At 41.3% G+C, this 22,926-nt stretch overlaps 1 protein-coding gene across 4 annotated transcripts in view; it reads left to right on the forward strand.

Annotated features, from left to right (window-relative positions):
* Positions 1 to 22,926, forward strand: part of clcn2c (chloride channel 2c) — a 565,311-nt gene that overhangs the window by 418,110 nt on the left and 124,275 nt on the right. For all 4 annotated transcript variants that reach the window (XM_048542200.2, XM_048542201.2, XM_048542202.2 and 1 more), the window contains one exon: positions 12,942 to 13,011. In XM_048542200.2, the coding sequence (XP_048398157.1) occupies positions 12,942 to 13,011 (70 nt within the window). The remainder of the gene's footprint in view (positions 1 to 12,941; positions 13,012 to 22,926) is intronic.

Raw genomic sequence — 22,926 nt, forward strand, 5'->3', positions numbered from 1 at the left:
TGAGAATAACAGAAGAACATGTGTGAACCAGATGGGTTTTCTGACAATGGACATTGGTTTCATGTTCATCAGTAGATTCATAATTCCAGATATTTTAACATTGAATTCAATTCTGCCACTGTCTGCTGTGGTGGGATTCCAACCCAGGTCCCCAGAACTTTAGCTGAGTTTCTGGAATAATAGTCTAGTGCTAATATCACTAGGCCATCATCTCCCTAGGTGCTGGTGGAGACAATACATGCCAAAGTTATTGAATAGCCACATTCAACTGCAGCTGAAGTTGCTGAATGATTTACAATTTTAAAAAATGGTAGTTATTAACCTCACCATTATTTTGACAGCAAATGCTTAGCATGGTAATGTAATGTGCCTCTATCATTACAAAACAGAAAAAAGGTTACATCTCTAGCATTCACAATGCAACAGGGATTTCTTGGGAATGCACTAATAGTCTGTTAGAAATTGTTTACAGACTTCTATATGTTTCCAGCAATGAAGCAGCCTATTTCAGCCAATTGCAACCAAGCCCATTGACAAAGCTCTGACTATATTAATCCCAGTTTCCATGTTTTAGCCCATAGCCCTGACAGTTACGGCAATGAGAGGGATATCTAAATACTGCTTAAATGTTGCTAGTTTCTGATTCAGTCACCTTTTCAGAGTCATGAGTTTTGGACTCCCACCACCTCCTGATGTGAAAAAAGATTCTAGCTAGCTAAGATTCTGTCCCATTACAATAAGTTTAAAAATTATACAATCTGCTGCTTTGATTTAGTGACTAATTAATCTAAATATATTTCATTAAAAATATTGTCAGCACTTTTGTATTAAAACCTGTGGGTTTGAGTCCCACCCAGAGTTTGATGGTCCAGAAAGACATGTTTATAATTTGGTTCTCCAATGAAGGGCCGTGTTGTCAGTCGACAAGTCTTTCCAGCTGACAGCAAGGACAGTTAGAAAGTTTTGGAGAAATACCTGGTTAGCATGTGATGGAAAGTAGATCGGAGCCTCAACTGTCATGATCCATAGCTCAGACTACAACATGCACATAAATTCACAGCAATGCAGACTGTGAATGATTTCTGAAACCAGGACATGACTTTTGATTTGGCTTCTTTAACAAAAAAGGTCAGAAATTAATTGCAAATGCACATGTAAATGACATGCACAGTGCACCTCTAAACAGTTATGTTACCATTTCTGTGCTGATGTAAAGTGCTTCAGGATGCATATTACCATGAATTTGGCAGAATGTTCCAGGAATGGGCAGCTGATGTGACTTGGGAGTACATTGAAGGAGCCAAGTGTTATGAGAATGTCTTTTCAGATTGCAAATCCCAAGCAAGTTGGAACATCAGTTGCAATGTTACACCTGGTAGCTACAAAGTCATGCTGTCAGGCCGGTGCATTAGATCTTCTGGGAACTCTTAATCTTCTTGTGGGACTTGTTTAACATAACACGCACATCACTAAGTTCAGTCTAATTTATAATGAGATTCAAACAGGAAAATGAATCCAACCTGGCAGCTGTGGATTGCTCGTATACCTGGCAAGTAATTCTCTATAAAGTAGCATCAGCTGTGAGCTTTGCCATTTTCACCAAGATTTAATGCTTCCATCCTTCTTCCTGTTTACCTAAGTTCTCTTGCAGATATTTTTCTCTTAGCTCTTTGCTTTTCGTATTAACAACAGCAAGTAGATATGAACTTTTGACAACAAGCTGAATGTGAAAGCTGTCCAAATATAATTAGCTGTCGCTGCCACCCAGCTTGATGAATAATTTATTTCTGCTTTCAAAGGGTTTGACTGTGAAAACAGCAACTACTGTTTGGATTAATCAGGGACATTTTTTGGTGTTGCCAGCATTACTATGCTAGTAAAGTGTAGAGAAGTTACAGTTCAGAAAATGATGGTTTGTTTCAGTTTTGACGACTGCAAAGACACTCAGTCATCAACAGATTTTTAAAATGTGCCAGGGAAATCAGTAATAGAATGTGACTGTTGCTCCTTAATCCTTCAGTGATCGCACAAGCAAAGGGGGGAATGCCTCACCCCTCAACGAGAGCCATGTATGGCTTCTTGTCAGGATGAAGAAAGCAAGAAAACTGCAGTTAGAAAAGCAACACAGATCTGACTTCCAGATTTATCTGATGCACATTGCAGGTTTTAAGGAAATTCCTGTAATGCGGTTTGTGATTTAAATGTGTAGAAAGCTAACTGTCTGATGATTTAACCCTCAGCTTTGCTGAGCAGTCTGAAACCTGCTGGGGATTAACAGGACTGTGAAATTAGCAAACTGGAAACCATTTAAAATAGCAATCTGACAATTTTTCGTATAGGATTTCTTCCAAGAGCGTGCTTTCACTGCTTTCAAGGTGATTTTAGGTTTGAGGTCATTTCTGTTACTTTAAACTTGCTTTTGACTGGATCTACAGCAAAACCTTTACTGCAGTGTAAGAATTGAGTATGCAGTTTGACGTAAGATCTGTGACAACCTAGAGGATCAGCACTTTGGGCAGTGGGAACACAGCTAGTAGGTATAGCACCTATCTCGTCAGCTACCTGTAACTCTACAGGGGAAATGGTGTGGAGGTGCCGGTGTTGGACTGGGGTGGACAAAGTAAGAAGTCACATGACTCCAGGTTATAGTCCAACAGATGTTTTTGAAATCACAAGCTTTCGGAGCACAAGCTCTTCGTCAGGTGAAGTGAGAGGGAAGCACACAGACACAGAATTTTTGGGGAGAGTGGTCTGAAGATCATACAGATGGTGTGAGTGGAGTATCAAATAATAAGTCTCTGCAAGTCATCGGAAGTGTTAGATAGTGCGAGTGAAATGTTAACAGCTGAACAACAAGTACCACGGTGTCTCAGTGGTTAGCACTGCTGCCTCACAGTGCCAGTGACCTGGGTTCGATTCCACCTTCGGGCGACTGTCTGTGTGGAGTTTGCGCATTCTCCCCATGTCTGCGTGGGTTTCCTCCAGATGCTCCAGTTTCCACCCACAGATGTGCAGGCTCAGTGGGTTGGCAAAGCTGAATTGCCCGTGGTGTTCAGCGATGTGTAGATTAGGTGGGTTGTAAGGGAACGGGTCTGGGTGGGATGCTCTGAGAGTCAGCGTGGACTTGTTGGGCCGAAAGGCCTGTTTCCATGCTGTAGGAGTTCTATGATTCTATGATGAAGTGAAGAGGTGACTTATAATCTGATTAAATAAGGCAGAGAGATAAATTACAAAGGTAGTGCTGGAGGAAAACTGAATGACTAGAATAACATGTTGGGTAGTGTAATCCTATGCCAAGGTTCTAACCAAAGTAATAATTAATCCAAAACTGTACAAACTAACTAAGGTAGAGAGATCATAACAATTTATCAAGGTGATGGTATGAACACAGGACGGTAAGGAAGATTTTACAGATACAGAACACTGTGGTGGCATCATAAGTAGCACAACATGAACCCAAGATCAACAGTTGAGGGAGTCTTCATGGGCATGGAACTTGGCTATCAGTCTCTGCTTGGTGTTTCTGCATTGTTGTGCATCTCAAAGGTTACCTTGGAGAATGCTTATTCAAAGATCAGATGCTGAATGTCCTTGACAGCTGAAGTGTTCCCGACTGGCAGGGCACGTTCCTGTCTGGCAATTGTTGTGCAGTGTCCATTCATCTGTTTCTGTAAGGTCTGCAAAACCTCACCAGTATACCATGCTTTGGGGCATCTTGTGATTTCAAATAAACCTATTTTTGCTATAACTTGGTGCCATATGACTTCTGAGTTTGTCCACAGGAGACAGGAATGAGTACATAGCTGCAGCTCGCAGGAGCTGACACCAGCAAATCGGTGAACACATACAAAGGATCAGCTTTCCAGACATGACATCGCAAGGCACAGAGATAGTAGGAAACTGCCGATGCTGGAGAATCTGAGATAACAAGGTGTAGGGATGGATGAACACAGCAGGCCAAGCAGCATCAGAGGAGCAGGAAAGCTGACATTTTGGGCCTAGACCCTTCTTCAGAAATGGGAGAGGGGCAGGGAGTTCTGAAATAAACAGGGAGGGGGGGGGGAGGCAGATGGAAGGTGGATAAAGGAGCAGATAGGTGGAGAGAAAACGGACAGGTCAAGGATGCAGGGATGGAGCCAGTAAAGGTGAGTGTAGGTGGGGAGTTAGCATGGGGGTTGGTCAGTCAAGGGAAGATGGACAGGTCAAGGAGCAGGGATGAGGCTGGTATGTAAGAGGTGGGCACAACAGGAACAGCAGATAGAATACACCACATTAGCAGATGTGCAGGTGAACATCTGTTTACTGTGGACATTTTCGTTGGGGCCTGGGATGGGGGCAAGGTGTGAGGTGTAGGGGAACTTCCCGTGGCTGCAGGGAAAAGTGCCAGGTGTGGTGGGGCTAGTGGGAAGTGTGCAGCGGACAAGGGAGTCACGGAGAGAGTGGTCCTTCCGGAAGGCAGATAAGGGTGGGGGGGGGGAACAACGTCTTTGGTGGTGGGGTCAGATTGCAGATGGCAGAAGTGGCCCAGGATGATGCGTTGAATCTGGAGGTTGGTGGGGTGGTACTTGAGGACAAGGGGGATTCTGTTTATGTTGTTATTGTGGGGAGAGGATGCAAGGGATGAGTTGTGCGAAATGCGAGAGACACGGTCGAGGGCGGTTTCTACCACTGTGGGCAGGAAGTTACAGCCCTTGAAAAACGAGGACGTCAGGGAGTAGAATGCCTCATCTCGGGAGCAGATGCGGTAGAGGCGAAGGAATTAGGAAAAGGGGATAGCATTCTTGAAAGAAGTTGGCTGAGAGGAGCTGTATTCTAGGTAGCTGTGGGAGTCAGTAGGCTTGAAATGGATATCAGTTTCCAGGTGGTTGCCAGAGATGGAGACAGAGGCCCAGGAAGGAGAAAGAGGTATCGGAGATGGTCCAGGTGAACTTAAGGTTAGGGTGGAAGGTGTTAGTAAAGTGGATGAACTGTTCAAGATCCTTGTGGGAGCATGAGGCAGCGCTGATACAGTCATCGATATAATGGAGCAAGAGGCAGGGGATGGGGCCAGTGTAGCTGCGGAAGCGGGTCTGTTCATCTGCACATCTGCTAATGTGGTATATTGTATCCACTGTTCCTGTTGTGGCCCCCTATACATCGGGGAAACCAGAAGACCACTTTGTGGAACACCTACACTTGGTTCACGACAAACGACTACACCACCCAGTAGAGAACCATTTCAACTCCGCCCCCCACTCTTTGGACGACATGTCCATCCTGGGCCTCCTGCAGTGCCACAATGATGCCACTCAAAGGTCACAGGAACAGCACTGCATATTCTGCTTGGGAACCCTGCAGTCGAATGGTATCAATGTGGACTTCACAAGCTTCAAAATCTCCTGTTGTGCCCACCTCTTACATACCAGCCTCATCCCTGCTCCTTGACCTGTCCATCTTCCCTTGACTGACCAACCCCCATCCTAACTCCCCACCTACACTCACCTTTACTGGCTCCATCCCCGCCTCCTTGACCTGTCCGTCTCCTCTCCACTTATCTGCTCCTTTATTCACCTTGCATCTGCCTCCCCCTCTCTCCCTGTTTATTTCAGAATCCCCTTCCCCTCCCCCATTTCTGAAGAAGGGTCCAGACCTGAAACATCAGCTTTCCTGCTCCTCTGGCCTGCTGTGTTCATCCAGCTTCTACCCCTTGTTATCACCAGGCACAGATTTTTTTTCTCTCTGCAGGTCATTGTTGACAGCTGCACCTCTGGCAGCAAAATGACACAGCACTGAAATTCTTTACTTCCAGCTTCATTTGGAAATTTGGCGACATCCACTCTCCATATCCAATGGCCAAATACTCTACATGAGAAATTATTTGCCCTGATTAAAATGATCTATTGCTTTAACATAAGTTCATGTTTGGTCAGTCTACAAATTGAAGGCAACATGTTGTCTAATGACTTCCTCCAAAGGCCAATGTCTTTTAATTTGTAAGAGTTCAATACACAGAATAATCAAATATTGAGAGCATTTAATATTAAAATAATGTGACATTGATGCATTTAGTATCATCAACTATTTGCATTGATCAGAATTGCACAATTGGCCAAGGGATTGTGTTTGCTACCTAATTAACTAATTTCAAGTCACTTGTCTTGTACATGTGGTGATGGGTGCAATCTAATTCTAACAGCCTGCATTAGCAAGTAAAATAATTACATTGAAAACTAAAGTCCTCCCTTGTTTACAGTCATTTTTCTTTACCTTTATTCATAGAAATGGAAGAGACAATTAGAGCACTTGAACCAGGTTTATGTCATTATGCCAGAAGTTGTTCGTATACAGGTCTTTAAAGGTTTGAAATTACAAAGGAGCAAGCTATGTGTACTCGATCTTATCGTTTCTGTTGTTATGACGGAATAAACCTGAACATAGATTCAGCCCTTGCCATTCCTCATGGCTACCCCAATTTGCCACAGATGCCGCAGTGAGAGACACAACCTCCGCTAACATCTGGAGCAATGGCCTTTCTGAAAGGGAAAGCAGGAAAGGAAGTCAATGGCTGACTTGTGGAGAATTAGTGAAGCCCAGGGAATTGTGCGCTCCGTCACAATTGAAGTTCATTCAGAAAATGACATTTGAAGTAAGCGTGCAGAAGAAAGGTTTTAACTGACCCTCCTCCGATAAAATCAAATATACCACTTTTTCAAATTTGTAAATAGCAAGCTAGATATAAAACAAGAGAGAGCGCACAAGTATTAAGAGTACATACTCAAGACTAGCAGAAGACAGGATGTGGTGTTCAACAGGGATTTACATTAATGGGCTGGATTTGGAAACAAAGTACAATATCTAAATCAATATAGAATTTCTAAATCTGTGGACAATAGCAAATTGATAAGGAGTGTAATTAATAAAAAGAAGATTTACAATGAAAATGTAAGAGGGCAATTGTAGACCTGGTGACTGGATCCTTAATTGGCAATCAAATAATATGTAGATAAAAACGAAAGTCTTGCATTTATGTGGTACCTTTCCCTGGATATGCCTAAATGCATTTCAGTCAATGCAAATATAACATGATAGTTTGTACGGAGGAAGCCATAACAGACAGCAAATAATCTGCTTTTGCAATGTTGATTATCGTTAACTTTCCTCTGAACCTAGGGATAATTCCTCTGCTGTTTGAAAGAATTTAATTTAACTTTTTCACATTTGCATGGGTTGGCAGGTGGGCCTTAGTTTACCATCTCATCTGAAGGATTACACCAAACACCTTCACTACTGCGCTGGAGTGATAACCTTGACTTCTGTGCTCACAACCCAAAGAGGGACTTGAACCTACAACACTCTGACTCGGTCTTCTGAAACTCCTGGTAGACTTCTCAATTAGCACTTCATGAAAAATGCGGTCATTTGAGCTCCATTTCAGTGGTTCGGGATTCCTACGGTTCCATTTGCTATGACTGGCCTTATTGGCAGCATCATTACTAAGGCCCAAGCTAGTTGCTCACTATGCAAGCGTGATGCTGAAATAGAATGCATAAAGCCATCCTTCAAGATAATGGCTACCCTAGTCAGATCACTTCGCGATGTGTATTGTGCAACTTCATGACTATGCCTAAGGCTGCCACGTTCAGTCCTGAAAAGCACCTCATCTGCCTTAGATTAACCCGGAAGCGTAGGTATCACAAAAGCTGTAGCTAGATGTTTCATGCTGCTATTAGGCAGTAGTAACATTAGTTGTATTGAACATTAACATGATGCTGCTGTGAAGCCAAAGTGACATTTTACTTCACACAATGAGTAGGGTGTTGTATGAATTTCAGTGCTAGTGTGATAGATAGGTGTCCCGTAGATTGAGATCATATTGAGCAGCCTGTCCATTCAGCTGTTTGCAACAAGGAAGAAGCTAACCCTACCCAGCCAGACTGTTTAGAAACTCTAGGCAAAGTGACCCACGTTTAATGTGATCCTGAAATTGGACAGCATTTGCTGAAGAATCTTGATTGTGCTAAGAATTAATCTAACAATCAATATATGATTGTCAGTCCAACTCAAAATGTGTTTGCATTTGCGTGTACTGGAAGCTACATCTATTAAGACACAAGGCCATATTCTTTGCAGACAGAAAGCAAACATAGACACTGCCTATATTTCAACCATACAATATAAGCAACAACTTATCTCTGGTTCATTCTGCATAGCAATGTCTTTACCAATAAGAGTCAGCCTGCTTGGCTTAAATTTAATCAAAGCTTAGCAGTTAGCTGTCAGTCATTTAAATCATGCATTCTCCATAGCAACACTTGTATGAATCAGAGTCCACTTGCTAACCAAGTAGCATGATCGCCTCATGCAGTAGTTCCCCATTACATTAATATTTCCTGAATTGTCCAGACGAGTACATTGAAAGCTTTGACAAACTGTGCCCAAAGTAGTATTTAGTTGATGCTTTTAGTTTCTCTCTCAACTTAAAACCGTTCAGTCAATCATTGGGAATTCAGAAATATTTTTTGAAATTATTGATCTCGATGGAGTTCACAATAGAGCCAGTTAATTTCTTTTGGAAATGTAAGAAACATTTGAGGGATTGAGTTTTGGAGCCACGAAGTCATGTTGCAGCTATACAAAACTCTGGTGCGGCCACACTTGGAGCATTGCGTACAGTTCTGGTTGCCGCATTATAGGAGGGATGTGGAAGCATTGGAAAGGGTGCAGAGGAGATTTACCAGGACGTCGCCTGATATGGAGGGAAGGTCTTACGAGGAAATGCTGAGGGACTTGAGGCTGTTTTCGTTAGAGAGAAGAAGGTTAAGAGGTGACTTAATAGAGACAAACAAGATGATCAGAGGATTAGATAGGGTGGACAGTGAGAGCCTTTTTCCTTGGATGGTGATGGCTAGCACGAGGGGACATAGCTTTAAATTGAGGGGTGATAGATATAAGACAGATGTCAGAGGTAGGTTCTTTACTCAGAGAGTAGTAAGGGTGTGGAATGCCCTGCCTGCAACAGTAGTAGACTCTCCAAGTTTAAGGGCATTTAAATGGTCATTGGATAAACATAGATAATAATGGCATAGTCTAGGTTAGACGGGCTTCAGTTTGGCTTCACGGGTCAGCGCAGCAATGACGGCTGAAGGGCCTGTTCTGCACTGTAGTGTTCTATGTTCTATGTTCTAAATGCAAGGAAGTGATGAAGAGAGAATATGTTACTGAAAGGAAAATTCTATTTTTTAATGGATTTTACAGTTGAGCCGTTTGCCTTGGGCAATCATCATCTTGTAAATATTTATTTCATTTGTTCACAATATAGATCAAACGACAACCCATAAATGGTAGTACAATTTTAGTAATTTGCCATCCATCAAGTGAGTGAACATTACAGTACAGATATTAAATGTCACAATTGTTTAGTTTTAAGCCTCTTCAATTAATTTTTGATGAAATTCCATTGCAAGAATTAAATATATTCAGTGGAGACTTTAATGAATTCAGTGGTAGCCACTAGATTTGTTCCAGTTTGAATTTTTCTAAAGACATTATCCATTTTAAAATTAATTTATAAATAAACATTCATTATCAAAAGCCAGTGTGATTCACAAAACACTGAGTGATAACAAAATGTTAGCCTACATAACTGCCGTGCTATATTTTAAGCCGATGAATATCAATTTCCAACTCATTTCAACTATATAGTAACCAATACTAACTATTTTAAGATTTATTTTATTAAACATCAGCCTCTATTTGTTACTCTGAAATGTTACTCTTATTGAGCTTTTGGAAATTTTACATCCCCTCATCTGTTTATATAGCATTCTTTTTATTTAATTTTCATTTTAGAGTCTCTCAGCACAGACCTCCATCTGTGGAACATATGACCACGAAGTGAGGCCTGATACTGTGACAATGCTATTTGGCCCTACATAGAGACACTTGTTAAAATTCATTTTGTGGGATGTAGGTATCACTGGCTGGCCAGCATTTATTGCCCATCCTTAGCTGCCCTTAAGGTGGTGGTGAGCTACCCTCTTGAACTGCTGCAGTCTACCTGCTGTAGATTGACCTTCAATGCCATTAGGGAGGGAATTCCAGGATTCTGACGCAGTGACAATGAAGCACATGTTGGTTTGGAACACACAAATTTAAACAAAAGTCCATGTTGATTTATAACCCATTTTCACACATGGTGGCACTGCTGCCTCACTGCGCCAGGGACCCGGGTTCAATACCACCCTCAGGTGACAGTCTGTCTGTGTGGAGTTTGCACATTCGCCACGTGTCTGCGTGAATTTCCTCCTGGTGCTCCGGTTTCCTCCCACAGTCCAAAGATTAGCAATGCTAAATTGCCCATAGTGTTCAGGCATGTGTAGTTTAGGTGGGTCATGGGCGATGGGTCTAGGTGGGATGCTCTGAGTGTTGGTGTGGACTTATTGGGCTGATTCTATGAAAAGCCATCTTTGTCCCCTCTGGCACCATGTCTCCGTGTACTCCATGGTTCCACAGCTGGGGTGCAGGAAATGGCTTGACATTGGAGCCCATTAGCACTGGAAGGTTGTTTGGGAAACCCCAGGATTCTTTGTACCTGGAAGGTTGCCTTGCCAGAGGGAAGCAGACTTCTCTAGCATGCACCTGGAAGGAATGGAGGTCTTGGGTCATCTGTGGAATGTCCTAAGAGGAGGCTTTTGAGGGGGTTATGTATGATTCCTCCTCTGCCTAGATGCCCCTTGGCACCACTGTGCCTCCTTGTGAGGACGGGGTGCCTGCGGTACATGCTGGGTTACCTGTATCTTTTCACCATGGCTGGGGAAACATAAGCGACACAAAAATTTGTAAACCTCAGAGGAAGAAACAGCTAATGTAATCTACTCCTTACAATTTGTTTTTACAGTAAAAGTATTATTCAATTTCAGTGACTTGGAAATTGCAATGTTAAAAAAATGACAAAGTAGAAACATAGTGCAAAAAATTGATTTTGCCAGTGAAATATATTGAATTAAGCAGAGTAGACTATTATTTAAAAGACGTGAGGATGTTTGGTAAATAAAAAGAAAATGTACAATGTGCAGTGGTGAACTGTAGAAAGAAGGTAAGGTGTACTCAGGTCGTGGCTGAAAAAAACTGCTAATTTGGGATGTAATCTGGTGTCATGCAATATGTTTAATCATGTACTTTTGTCCTTTTGAAAGCTAAGAAGAAAATATAGAAACATGAGTCAATTGAAACAGAGCTAGTTTTCAGATGGATGGTTTGGAGTGGTTAAAAAATATTTGAATATTTAATTAAGCACATGTATTGCTATCAGTTCCATTGTCACTCGTGGGTACTTGAATGCTGTTGTTAAATTCAATCATATACAGTAATAGCTCGGTTTGTCATGTTATTAGGAACATCAGGTTTGTGCTTTTGAATCCAAATACTGTGCAGCTGCCTTGCCAAACATACCTATCCAGGGTCTCTGCCTCACTATATAGGCTTGTAAATTGACAGAAATTTTTATTGGTAAGGATTTGTAGCTGATTTTCAGGTAATATTGCATTTGGAACTTATTCCTTTCTAAAATACAGTACCCTCGACATATTTTAATCATCCCGATCAGAGCTCTTATTATACACCACTGAAATAGGTAGGACTTGAACTGGACGTCCTAGTTAACAGATAGGGAGATTGCCAATGCACAGCCACAGTCCTGAAACCTATTGCAAACCCAGAAAGTCTCCCATCCAATTACTAACTAGGCCTCAGGCTGCTCGGCTTCAGAGATCAGATGGAATTGAGCATTTTCGGACTAGCTTGGCTGTAGCCACTGCCCTTATTATTTGCTAGTGGACACTGCCAAAAAATTCAGCTATGAACAGCGGAATGATAGTGCAATCTATTCTTTAATTTGTATAGGTATTCACTTAAAGCATACTGTACCAGTTACAATGAGGATTTTATTTCCATAACAGATAAAATTCAACCTGGAAAAGTGAGAAGTGATTCATTTTGGAAGGTCGAGTTTGAATGTAGAATACAGGGCTAATGGCAGGATACTTGGCAGTGTGGAGGAAAGAGCGATCTTGGGGTCCATGTCCATAGATCCCTCAGAGTTGCCACCCAAGTTGATAGGGTTGTAAAGAAGGCATATGGTGTATGGCTTTCATTGGCAGGGGTATTGAGTTTAAAAGCCACACCGTTATGCTGCAGATCTATAAAACCCTGGTTAGATTACACTTGGAATACTGTGTTCAGTTATGGTCGCCTCATTTTAGGAAGGATGTGGAAGCTTTAGAAAGGGTAGAGAGCAGATTTACTGGGATGCTTCCTGGACAGGAGGGTAGGTCTTATGAGGAAAGGTTGGGGGAGCTAGGGCTTTTCTCATTGGAGCGAAGAAGGATGAGAGGTAACTTGATAGAGGTGTACAAGATGATGAGAGGCATAGATAGAGTGGATAGTCAGAGACTTTTTCCCATGGCGGAAATGAGTATTATGAGGGGGCATAATTTTAAGGTAATTGGAGGAAGGTAACAGGGAAATGTCAGTGGTAAGTTCTGTACACAGAGTGGTGGGTGCATGGAATGCACTGCCGGCAGTGGTGGTACAGTCAGATACATTAGGGACATTTAAGTGACTCTTGGATAGGCACACGGATGATAGTGAAATGCAGGGTATGCAGGATAGTTTGATCTTAGAATAGGATAATAGGTCAGCACAACATCATGGGCTGAAGGGCCTGTACTGTGCCTTATTGTTTACGACCTGTTCTTAACCATATTTTGTTTTAACTACCTGGTGATAGAAGAATAGATTGCTATTATTTAAATTGATAGATCTGTCAGTGAATTTATATTATAATTCTGTTGTATATTTTGATTACAGTGGAGTTTTATTGACGTATCAGCTTTGGCTTTGTTATCCCAAGAAGTTCTATATCTCAGTTATTTTTAACAGTAATCAAACCATTTTTGTTTCAGTTTTGGATGTCTGCACTAGCCACAACTATTCCTGTGCCATGTGGTGCCTTCATGCCAGTCTTCGTTATTGGTGAGCTATTTTCACTTTAGATCCTTCAGAGCTTTTTTTCAATTATTTAAAGTGCATGAGATATTTAATTGCATTTTTCCTTTTAATTCATCCCCGACTTTATCAATTTCCTTTTCAATTTATCATTTTGGAACATCCTTTATGTTAGTCATGTTTCCACTTGGCCTTTCTTTAACTGAGATAAATTGTGTGCAACATCCTCTTTGATCACATTCACCATTCACCATTCCACGGCTTTTTATCTAATTATCTCTTTGCATTACATTTGGGAATTCAGACCATCATTGAAGCAACATCCCTGTTATGATTAACAAGCAACATGATGCTACATTTTAACTTATTTAAGTTGACTCTGGGGCTGTTACCTATTGCCATTATTTTATCAAATAAAAATGATGTTAAGTGCCTTTTATTGCATGTCTGACCTTTTCAGCATTTCAAATTTATTTTACCTTTCTTTGTTGAGGAGTAGTCGACTTTGATTTCAGAAGAAAGAAAGGATTTATTTGTTATCTAAACAAAAAATCCACTAATGACCATCTCTGTGAAGCTCTGCACTTCATTCATTTCAACATCTATACCATACAGCTATGAGCTGGGCCAGTGGTGGTGCTGATTTAAGCCAGAGATCCCGACTTCGGGGTGATAATTTCACAGCTGTATCTTTGTATCGAAATGCTAATGCACAGTAGATTGTGGGGAAACATACATAACTGTCTGAGAACAAACAAAGTAAAATTGATCAGCAAGAAACATGCACGTTTCAAGTTGAGCATATGCCGGTTTATGTAATGCCCAGTACCTTAATGGGAAGTTGAGGAAAACCTTCTATTAGTTGAAGACAGATGCAGTACAAACCTAGATAGCTGGGGTTATTTGAGGCCAGCCACCTCAGCTTCAGAACATCTTGAGCAGGAGATCCATCAAGGCAATGTCCAAACCCAACCAATTTCAGCTGCTTCATCAATGATCTTCCCTCCATCAAAAGGTCTGAAATGGAGTTGTCATTGTGCAATCGTCAATGTTCAGCACAGTTTTCATTTCCTCCAAAGTATTCCTCATCCACATGCAGCAAAATCTGGATAATACTTGGGCTTGGTCTGAGAAGTCACAAGTAAGCATTCGGAAATAGACATCTCCAACAAGGGAATCTAGTCACCTCCCTGATACTACTTGGCCTGAATGAGTGCTATTTCAACAACACTCACGAAGCTTGACACCATCTAGCACAAAGTAATCTACTTGACTAGCATCCCATCCATGACTTTAAATATTCATTCCTTCCATCACCAGCACCCAGTGGCAGTAGTGTGTGCACATCTACAAATTGCATTACAGTGACTCACTGAGATATCTTTGGCAGCACATTTTGAACTAGCAACTTCTACCAGCTAAAAGGACAAAGGCAAGAGGAAGAGATAACACAGTGTGAAGCTGGAGGAACACAGCAGGCCAGACAACATCAGAGGAGCAGGAAAGTTGACGTTTCAGATTGGGACCCTTCTTCAGAAAGGGTCCTGACCCAAAACATCAACTTTCCTGCTCCTCTCATACTGCCTGGCCTGCTGTGTTCCTCCAGCTCCACACTGTGTTACCTCTGACTTCAGCATCTATAGTTCTTGCTCACCCCAAAGGAGGGAGCAATGTAGACGTAAACCTGCTTGTTCCCCTCCAACCTGCAAATAAGTTTGATCTGGAACTATATCACCATGGTTGCTGAGTTCAAAACCTGAAATTCCAACACTACTACATAGCACGTGTTCCAGAATTTGAAGCGAGTGGCTCAGCAATATATCCCCAAGGGCAACTAGGAATTAGCCTTGTGTGCAATACTCATACAACATGAACAAATTTACAAACGCCAACTTCTCAACATATCTCATAGAGATGCACTGATGAAGAAACCAGTTTGGGTGATTTTGGTGTGTGCACATAACTGTGCCAACTGTTCATCAGATTAGTGTGAGCAATGAGTTTGATTAATCAGTTTTATAATCAGTTTTTTATAATCAACCTATTCAGAGATGTTATTAAACACATCAGAAGAGGTGGAATTTGAACCCAGGCCTCCTGGCTCAGGGATTGGATGCCACCACACTATGCCACGAGAGCTTTTTTCAATCTGGTTTATCTTGGGCATAATGTATAAAGATTTAATCATTAAGCTCCCAGCAGAAAACTGTAACCCCATCGGAAATTCATACATTTGGAGCTGGGTAACTGGGTAGGGAAACCAGTTTTGCAGCTGAATGGAGTAGCTGCGTTCATAGTTAGGATTTTAAAAAAAAAGCAGACTGTGCAGAGATTGGCAACATGTACAAAAACCAACATATCTATGATGCATGTTTGAGACATCTTGAGCTGCGAAGTCCATATGTACTTATCAGGACTTTGTCTTCATATGTCCCATTCCGCTTAATTTGACAGCTGAGGATCAGCTCATTTATCACTAGAAGTGGCCTCCTGCTGACTTGTTAGTTAGTGGGTGGAAGTGACAACTGTCAGTAGTCAACAGACAGACACGTAAATGGTAATGAAGTGCATCACCGGACCGATATTTGCATATGTTTATTCGGCTCCCAGCTCTTTCCAATTGGTGATTCAGCCACCAAGATGCAATTTCACCTGAAATTCAAGATAGATGTCAACATGGGTGAGTCAGTATGCTTCTCGCCTTATTTTTAAGCACAAGCAAGGCATCAGTGACATAAAAATTATCCCTTTGTTTAAAAAAAGTCTTTGGACACATCCTGTGATAAATGCCTAATGTACCATTCCAAGTGCTTCCCGCACAGTTACATTGACCTTTAACCTACGTGGTTCTACAATTAGCTTCCACTTCACATTTAGTTAAAATAGAACTGTGTTCAGAGAACAGCTGAAATGTTATCAGATTCCTTTCTTTATAATTGCTAAAATCAATATCCATCACTATAGACACACATAAGCTACAATTTAATGATTTTTTTTCTTGCTGCTGAGGCTTCTGGTGCTCATTTGTAGCATTTCACTTTACATCTAACTCAAACCTCAAATACTGATGTTCTTGTATGTCAGAAACACACACTCCAGTGTAGCTGTCTTCTTGGCTGTTTTTCATCAATGTTCTCTGTATAGGTGTGACACTGTAATATGATTCTGATTTAAGTTTTAGTAATGAGCCTTGAAACACCTACTTATGTATAGTAAAATGAATCTTGGACACAGATGTCATGGATAAATTTCTCAGAACAAATGTGGAATGATTTTATAAAACAGTGTTCATTAATATAGGTTTAAGCAAGATTGCATGCGGAAGTGTGTGGTCTCCATGCAGTTTTCATCCATTGACCTTTCTGCTGAATTTTGGATCGTGTTCACAAAGTTCATAAAATAACCTGTAAAAAGTTGAACTCAAATCAGTTAAGGACACTGGACTGAACTTGTCTTTGTTAAACTGGAACATGACCAAGTATAGAACCTGACTGATTGGATTGAATTAATCCAGTGTGATCACACAGTGAAGAAAATTTGTGTGATATTGATTAAACTGGCCTGACAGATTTCTGTACAACATCCAACTGCCTCTGGAATATGACTAAGCCCTTTAACCACAACACCCCGGGCAACAGTTTATTCCAATGGCAGAATGTTTTACATTAGCAGGAGTATAAACTGGCCAATTTCAGAACATTACACACTGCCCAATTTTCCCCTTCTGTTAAGCCATATTTGCTTGCTTTTGTTTGTCGCCAATGAATCCATGCACAGTTAAAATAGTGTGCACGCCTGAATGTTGTAATCAGTTGGCAATCTTTTTTCATTTAAATTACACTCCCATATTTGTGGACAGTTGAGCCCTCCATGCCTGACAAATGAAGTTAAGATCGTACAGGCTGGATGGTAAAGAGAGAGAAACTGTTATATGTAACGTGGGAAAATATGATGTTCGTTTTCAAAGGAAAAAGAAAAGAACAGTATTATAGAAAAGTTGCTGAAAGCTGCAATACAACAGGACTTGTACATGAATCATAGAAAGCGAGTACACAGGTCCAGCAGATGATCAAGAAGGCTGGTGGAATGTTGGTCGTTATTTCAAGGGATTTACAGTATAAGAGTAAAGAAGTCAGACTGCAATTGTACAAGGTGCTGGCGAGACCACATCTGAAATGCTGTGAGCAGTTTTGGTCCCCTTATTTACGGAAAGATATCTTGACAGAGTTAAATGCTGAGAGGATATCTCCCCTCATGGGAGAGTGTAGGACCAGAATAAAGTCATGCCAACTTAAGACTGAAATGAAGAGGAATTCCTACTCTCAGAGGGTTGAGTTTCTTTGGAATTCCTCGCCACAGACAGCTTTTGAGGCAAAGTCCTTGTGCATATTTAAGGCAGAGATGGATAAAGTCTTGATCTGTAGCGGAATTGAGGGGAAAACGCAGGAAAGTGGGCATGAGGAATGTTGGAACAGCCATGATCGACACGTGAAATGGCCTACTTCTGTTTCTATTTCTTATGGTCTCAATGTTATATTCTCTGTCAACTTTGTAAATAACAATGTTTTTCATATACCTGAATTTTATTTTATAGCACCTTTCTAATTTTCTTGAGGATTATGGCAGTTCAGAACTCTAACTGGTCAATTCTTTTCTCCAAATGTATATTTTTGTGGTGTTTGTCGCTTTAAATTCTTTAAGTTTTAGTGCCAAGTAGAAACTGAAGAACATCCAAATACAGTATCTGAAATTAGCAATTAGCAATTTAAATTAACTTTGAAGCTTCTTACTTATGAAACCTAAATAAAGGCTTCAACAGAAGCACAGTTGCAGAAACACACTGTAAAAGCAAATTTGTTCATCACTTGAGAAATATTTTGTTCACATTCACACATGCACATATGACTTTTTAATCCATTGCGATTGTCTCTTTATAACCTAGATCTATAGATCAAATGTCACAAGTGATCATTTCTAATTCATTATCTTTACCACTTCTGCACCTCAGGCTCCACAGTATTTGTATGGTATAGATGTTATAAGCTGGAATATTAAATTTTAAATGGAGAGCAAAGGGGCATGAATTGAACATGATTGTACTGTGGTTGAGATAAAAGTATACGCCCTCTAATTTTTGCTGGTCGTGAAAATGATCCATTTCAATTAGTAACTCTTTTTTTTAAACTTTAATGAAATTGATAATAAACGTATTCCACCAGTTAAAAGCTCCCAGATATGGGTTACAATTTTAGATAACAAAGTGCGGAGCTGGATGAACACAGCAGGCCAAGCAGCGTCTTAGGAGCACAAAAGTTGAAGTTTTGGGCCTAGACCCTCCATCATAAAAATTTCTGATGAAGGGTCCAGGCCCGAAACGTCAGCTTTTGTGCTCCTAAGATGCTGCTTGGCCTGCTGTGTTCATCCAGCTCTGCACTTTGTTACCTTGGATTCTCCAGCATCTGCAGTTCCTTCTATCTCTGGGTTACAGTTTAGTTTGGCAGAGAATTGCAAATCACAATCTGCTTGTGCCCATTGCCATGCAGGTAGAGAACTGGCAAATTTCGTGCTGTCTGCTCATTTACTGGATAGTACTGTTGGTTCAAATGGGGTATATGCTGCTGACTTCTCAACATTGTCAAAACAGTGTTCACAGACAGCTTGCTCTTCTTAAAGGCAGCCCCACCTATTGTAAGGAAGTTTTTAAAGAGAGAGAGAGAGAGAGAGAGATGGCATAATTCTGGAGGGGCCAAGCAGGAGATCTTCAGGGACCAACCTTAGAGAGGAAGGTATGCAGGTGGCTAGGCTGTTCAGTTTCACACTATTTCATACCACTTTACTAACTGCTTGTATGTACTTTATATATAATTTTCAAGTAGTTTCTTGATTGCTAACAAAGTGATCCTATTGAATCTCTAAATATATTGGATGAAATGCTGTGCACTCATAAACATAGACAAGATATTTTTTCAGCAGTCAAAACTGATTTGCATTTCCATGTTCTAATTTGCATTGTGTTGGCATCAGACATCTGACAGGATGTTTGATTTTTTAAAAAAAATTATTAGTTTGTAGCATGTGAATATGCCTGTCGAGGTCAGTACTTACTGCTGCTACTATCTCAGTGGTGAAGTAAGTGAATGTTGTAGGTGGTTGATTTTACCAGTCAAGGGTTTGCTTTGTCCTGGATCCGACCATGGTTTTAAGAATTGTTTGAGCAACAAGGCTTCTAATACTCATAATCCCATTAGCTTCTGTCAGCAGTGGAGTAACCACACCGAAGGGACATTCTTTTATTCTTCTTGAAACTGTCATTGATTCTCAGATGACTGGAAGACCTAACATGCTACAACAAAAGCAGAAAGTGCTGGAGAAACTCAGTTAGTTTGACAGCATCTGTAGAGAGCAAATAAAGAAGCGTCACTGTTTCCAATCCAGTGACCCTACATCAGTACTGAAAATAGCTGGGAATGAGCTGATGATGGGGTGGCATGGGCAGAGGAGGTGGTGGTGGTGGTTGGGGAGGGCCGGTCTGGGGTGGGTGGGCACAGCAGCAGTTCGATGAATAGAGTACATGGATACAGTGCTTAGAGAGAGAGGAAAGAGGGATATACCAACTGAAGTTGCTGACAAACCAAGAGGGAGAGATTTGCCAGGTTGGGTGTTAATGAGCAACCCATACAAAACAGGACCTAGGGTTGTGGAGTGAGCTAGCAAGTATAGAGGATGGAGATCATGTTTTGAAATTGTTAAATGTAATGTTGAACTCTGAAGGCTATAAAGCCCACAAGCAGATGGTGGTGTTCCTGTAGCTTGCGTTAAACCTCACTGGAGTATTGTAAAAGACCTGAGACAGAAATGTTGACATAATAACATGATGTTGAAGTGGCAGGCAACTGGAGGCTTGGTGTCATTTTTACTGACCAAAGCGCAGATGTTTGGCAGCAATATGTTCACTCAGTGAAACATAGGAGCAGGAGCAGGCCATTTGGCCCTTTGAGCCCGCTCTACCATTCAGTGTGATCATGGCTGACCATCCAGCTCAGTAGCCTGTTCCCACTTTTCCCCCCAAATCTTTTGATCCCTTTAGCCCTAAGTGGTATACCCAATTCTGTCTTGAAATTGTACAATGTTTTGGCCTTGGCTAATTTCTGAAGAGAATTTCATAGGCTCACTGCTCTCTCGCTGAAGAAATTTCTATACTAATATGAACTTCTTCACATGATTGAGTGTGATATTTTACTTCATCTGTCCCTCTGGGAACCCTACTTTTCTCTATTAGAAAACCATAGTTGTACTCCCTATAACTTTACAATTATTGAATTTAATGGACATAAAATCCTAGGCTATGCACCCTCAGTGTTGCTGTATTCTCGTTCTGCAGCTGAGACTCCCCATCAACAGTACAAAGTTAGAACATATGCCCTTGTGTAATTTTCCTGATCATTTGACAGTTATTAAGTCTCAGTAAATCCACTTTGTATAATGACTGACATGTCGATCATTTGGACATCACAGAAAAATGTTGAGTTGTCAAAAAAATGTGGACACTCTACTTTGAATTCTGTTCTTCAGCTAATGGATAAAGTAAGAGGGAGAGGATTGATCAGTGAAAATGCCGTAAATACTTTTCAAAGCAATGTCACTTCCATCTGGAAGGAAAGGTACGGCAGATGTAATGGAACATCTCCACCTGCAAGTTCTCCTCCACAAGCCACTCACCATCTGAACTTGGAAATATGACACTATTTCTTCACTGTTGCTGGGTCAAAATTCTGGAATTCCCTCTCTTAAGGCGTTGTGAGTCTGCCTAAATGGATCGGAGAGGTTCAAGAGGCAGTTGACCACCTCGAATTGGACTCTCTACAGTGTGGAAACAGGCCCTTTGGCCCAACAAGTCCACACCAGCCCTCAGAGCATCCTACTCAGAACCATCCCCCTATATCTGACCTGACCTGCACATCCCTGAATACTATGGGCAATTTTAGCATGGCCAATCCACCTAGACTGCACATCTTTAGACAGTCGGAGGAAACCACATCCTCCACCTTGCTTAAGTTTTTCTACACAACTTTAGATTTCGTGAGCCAAAACGTCTGCTGTTATTTATTTCACAAACCCAAATAAATAATACTGATTGAATTGGCTTTATCTACCAATGATGTCGTATTCTCAGAAGGATTTAATTCATTGCTAAGTTATGACTCTTCTTTCCTAGATCCATGCGACACTTATCAAATTTAATCCTCCTGAAAGCTCAATAATTCAATCCCATAATTACGGTAGAAATATTTCTTGCAGTTGATGTCACCGTCCATCGTTCCTTTCGCTTTTCTGTTATCCAGATCATTTAAAGCCGTCATAGTTGTGATGAACTTTAGAAGCTTTTGGCCATGTTTCCTATCTCCTATGTTTATTTCTTTTGAGGTTTGTACTAAAGGCATTGCTAAAAAGAAACATTTCAATTGTGATTCTGTGTTAGGATTAACAGGCAGATAGAGAATTGACAACTCCTCAGTGTCTGCTGGTGAGAGACAGGTTTACCTGTCTAGAAATTTTTTGTATCAACCTGTTCAGAGATGCTATTACACAGCTCTGGGGCAGGTGGGACTTGAACCTAGGCTTCTTGGTTCAGAGGCAGGGACACTACAACTGTGCCTCAAGAATCCTGATTGCTTTGCATTTAAAAATAAATTCTAATTAATCTTTTCAGAATGCTATTACATACCTCTGGAGCAGATGGGACCCGAATCTGCACTTTTAAAAAAAACTTTCTCTCATGGGATGTGGGTATCGCTGGCTGGGCCAGCCTTTATCACCCATCCCTAGTTGCCCTTGAGAAGGGTCACACAGTGGCTCAGTGGTTAGCACTGCTGCCTCACAGCACCAGGGGCCTGGGTTCAATTCCACCCTCGGGCAACTGTCCGTGTGGAGTTTGCACATTCTCCCCGTGTCTGCGTGGGTTTCCTCTGGGTGCTCCGGTTTCCTCCCAGTCCAAAGATGTGCAGGCTAGGTGGATTGGCCATGCTAAATTGCCCATAGTATTCAGGGATGTGCAGGTCAGGTCGGATATAGGGGCATGGTTCTGAGTGGGATGCTCTGAGGGCTGGTGTGGACTTGTTGGGCCAAAGAGCCTGTTTCCACACTGTAGAGACTCCAATTCGAGGTGGTCAACTGCCTCTTGAACCTCTCCGATCCATTTAGGTAGACCCACAATGCCTTAAGAGAGGGAATTCCAGAATTTTGACCCAGCAACAGTGAAGAAATAGTGTCTCTCTGATGAATGGTCTAGGCCTGAAACGTCAGCTTTTGTGCTCCTGAGATGCTGCTTGGCCTGCTGTGTTCATCCAGCCTCACATTTTATTATCTTGGATTCTCCAGCATCTGCAGTTCCTATTATCTCTATCCCCAAGAAATAGTGTCATATTTCCAAGTTCAGATGGTGAGTGGCTTGTGGAGGAGAACTTGCAGGTGGAGATGTTCCATTATATCTGCTGTACTTGTCCTTCGAGATGGAAGTGGTTGATGCTTTGGAAGATGCTGTCTGGGGATCTTTGGTGACATGTCATTAGGGACACTACCACTATCATTACCATTGCACCATCAGGCCCCTTAGATTTTCCTGCACAGATATTCAAATAGATTATTTTCACCTGACACCAATTGAAATTCAAATCTTGACAATGGGTGAATGTGGAGCTTGGAAAATGCTTTAAAAATAGTATTAAATCATAATATTTCAATTATTTTGAGGCCTCCTCAGTAATTTGGTATAATGGGTGTAATTATTTGAAAAGGTTCAAATTTGCAAAAATAAGAGCATGTCAATGATACACCCCTTGCTATATTGCAAATTAGCCAGCTATTGCAGCTTTGCAAAAACAGCACTTTGCTATTGACTGTCCTGTGATTTTTATGAAATTGATGCATTTGGATATTAATTAT

The sequence above is a fragment of the Stegostoma tigrinum genome, chromosome 14 (assembly GCF_030684315.1).
Source record: "Stegostoma tigrinum isolate sSteTig4 chromosome 14, sSteTig4.hap1, whole genome shotgun sequence".
Lineage (NCBI taxonomy): Eukaryota > Metazoa > Chordata > Chondrichthyes > Orectolobiformes > Stegostomatidae > Stegostoma > Stegostoma tigrinum.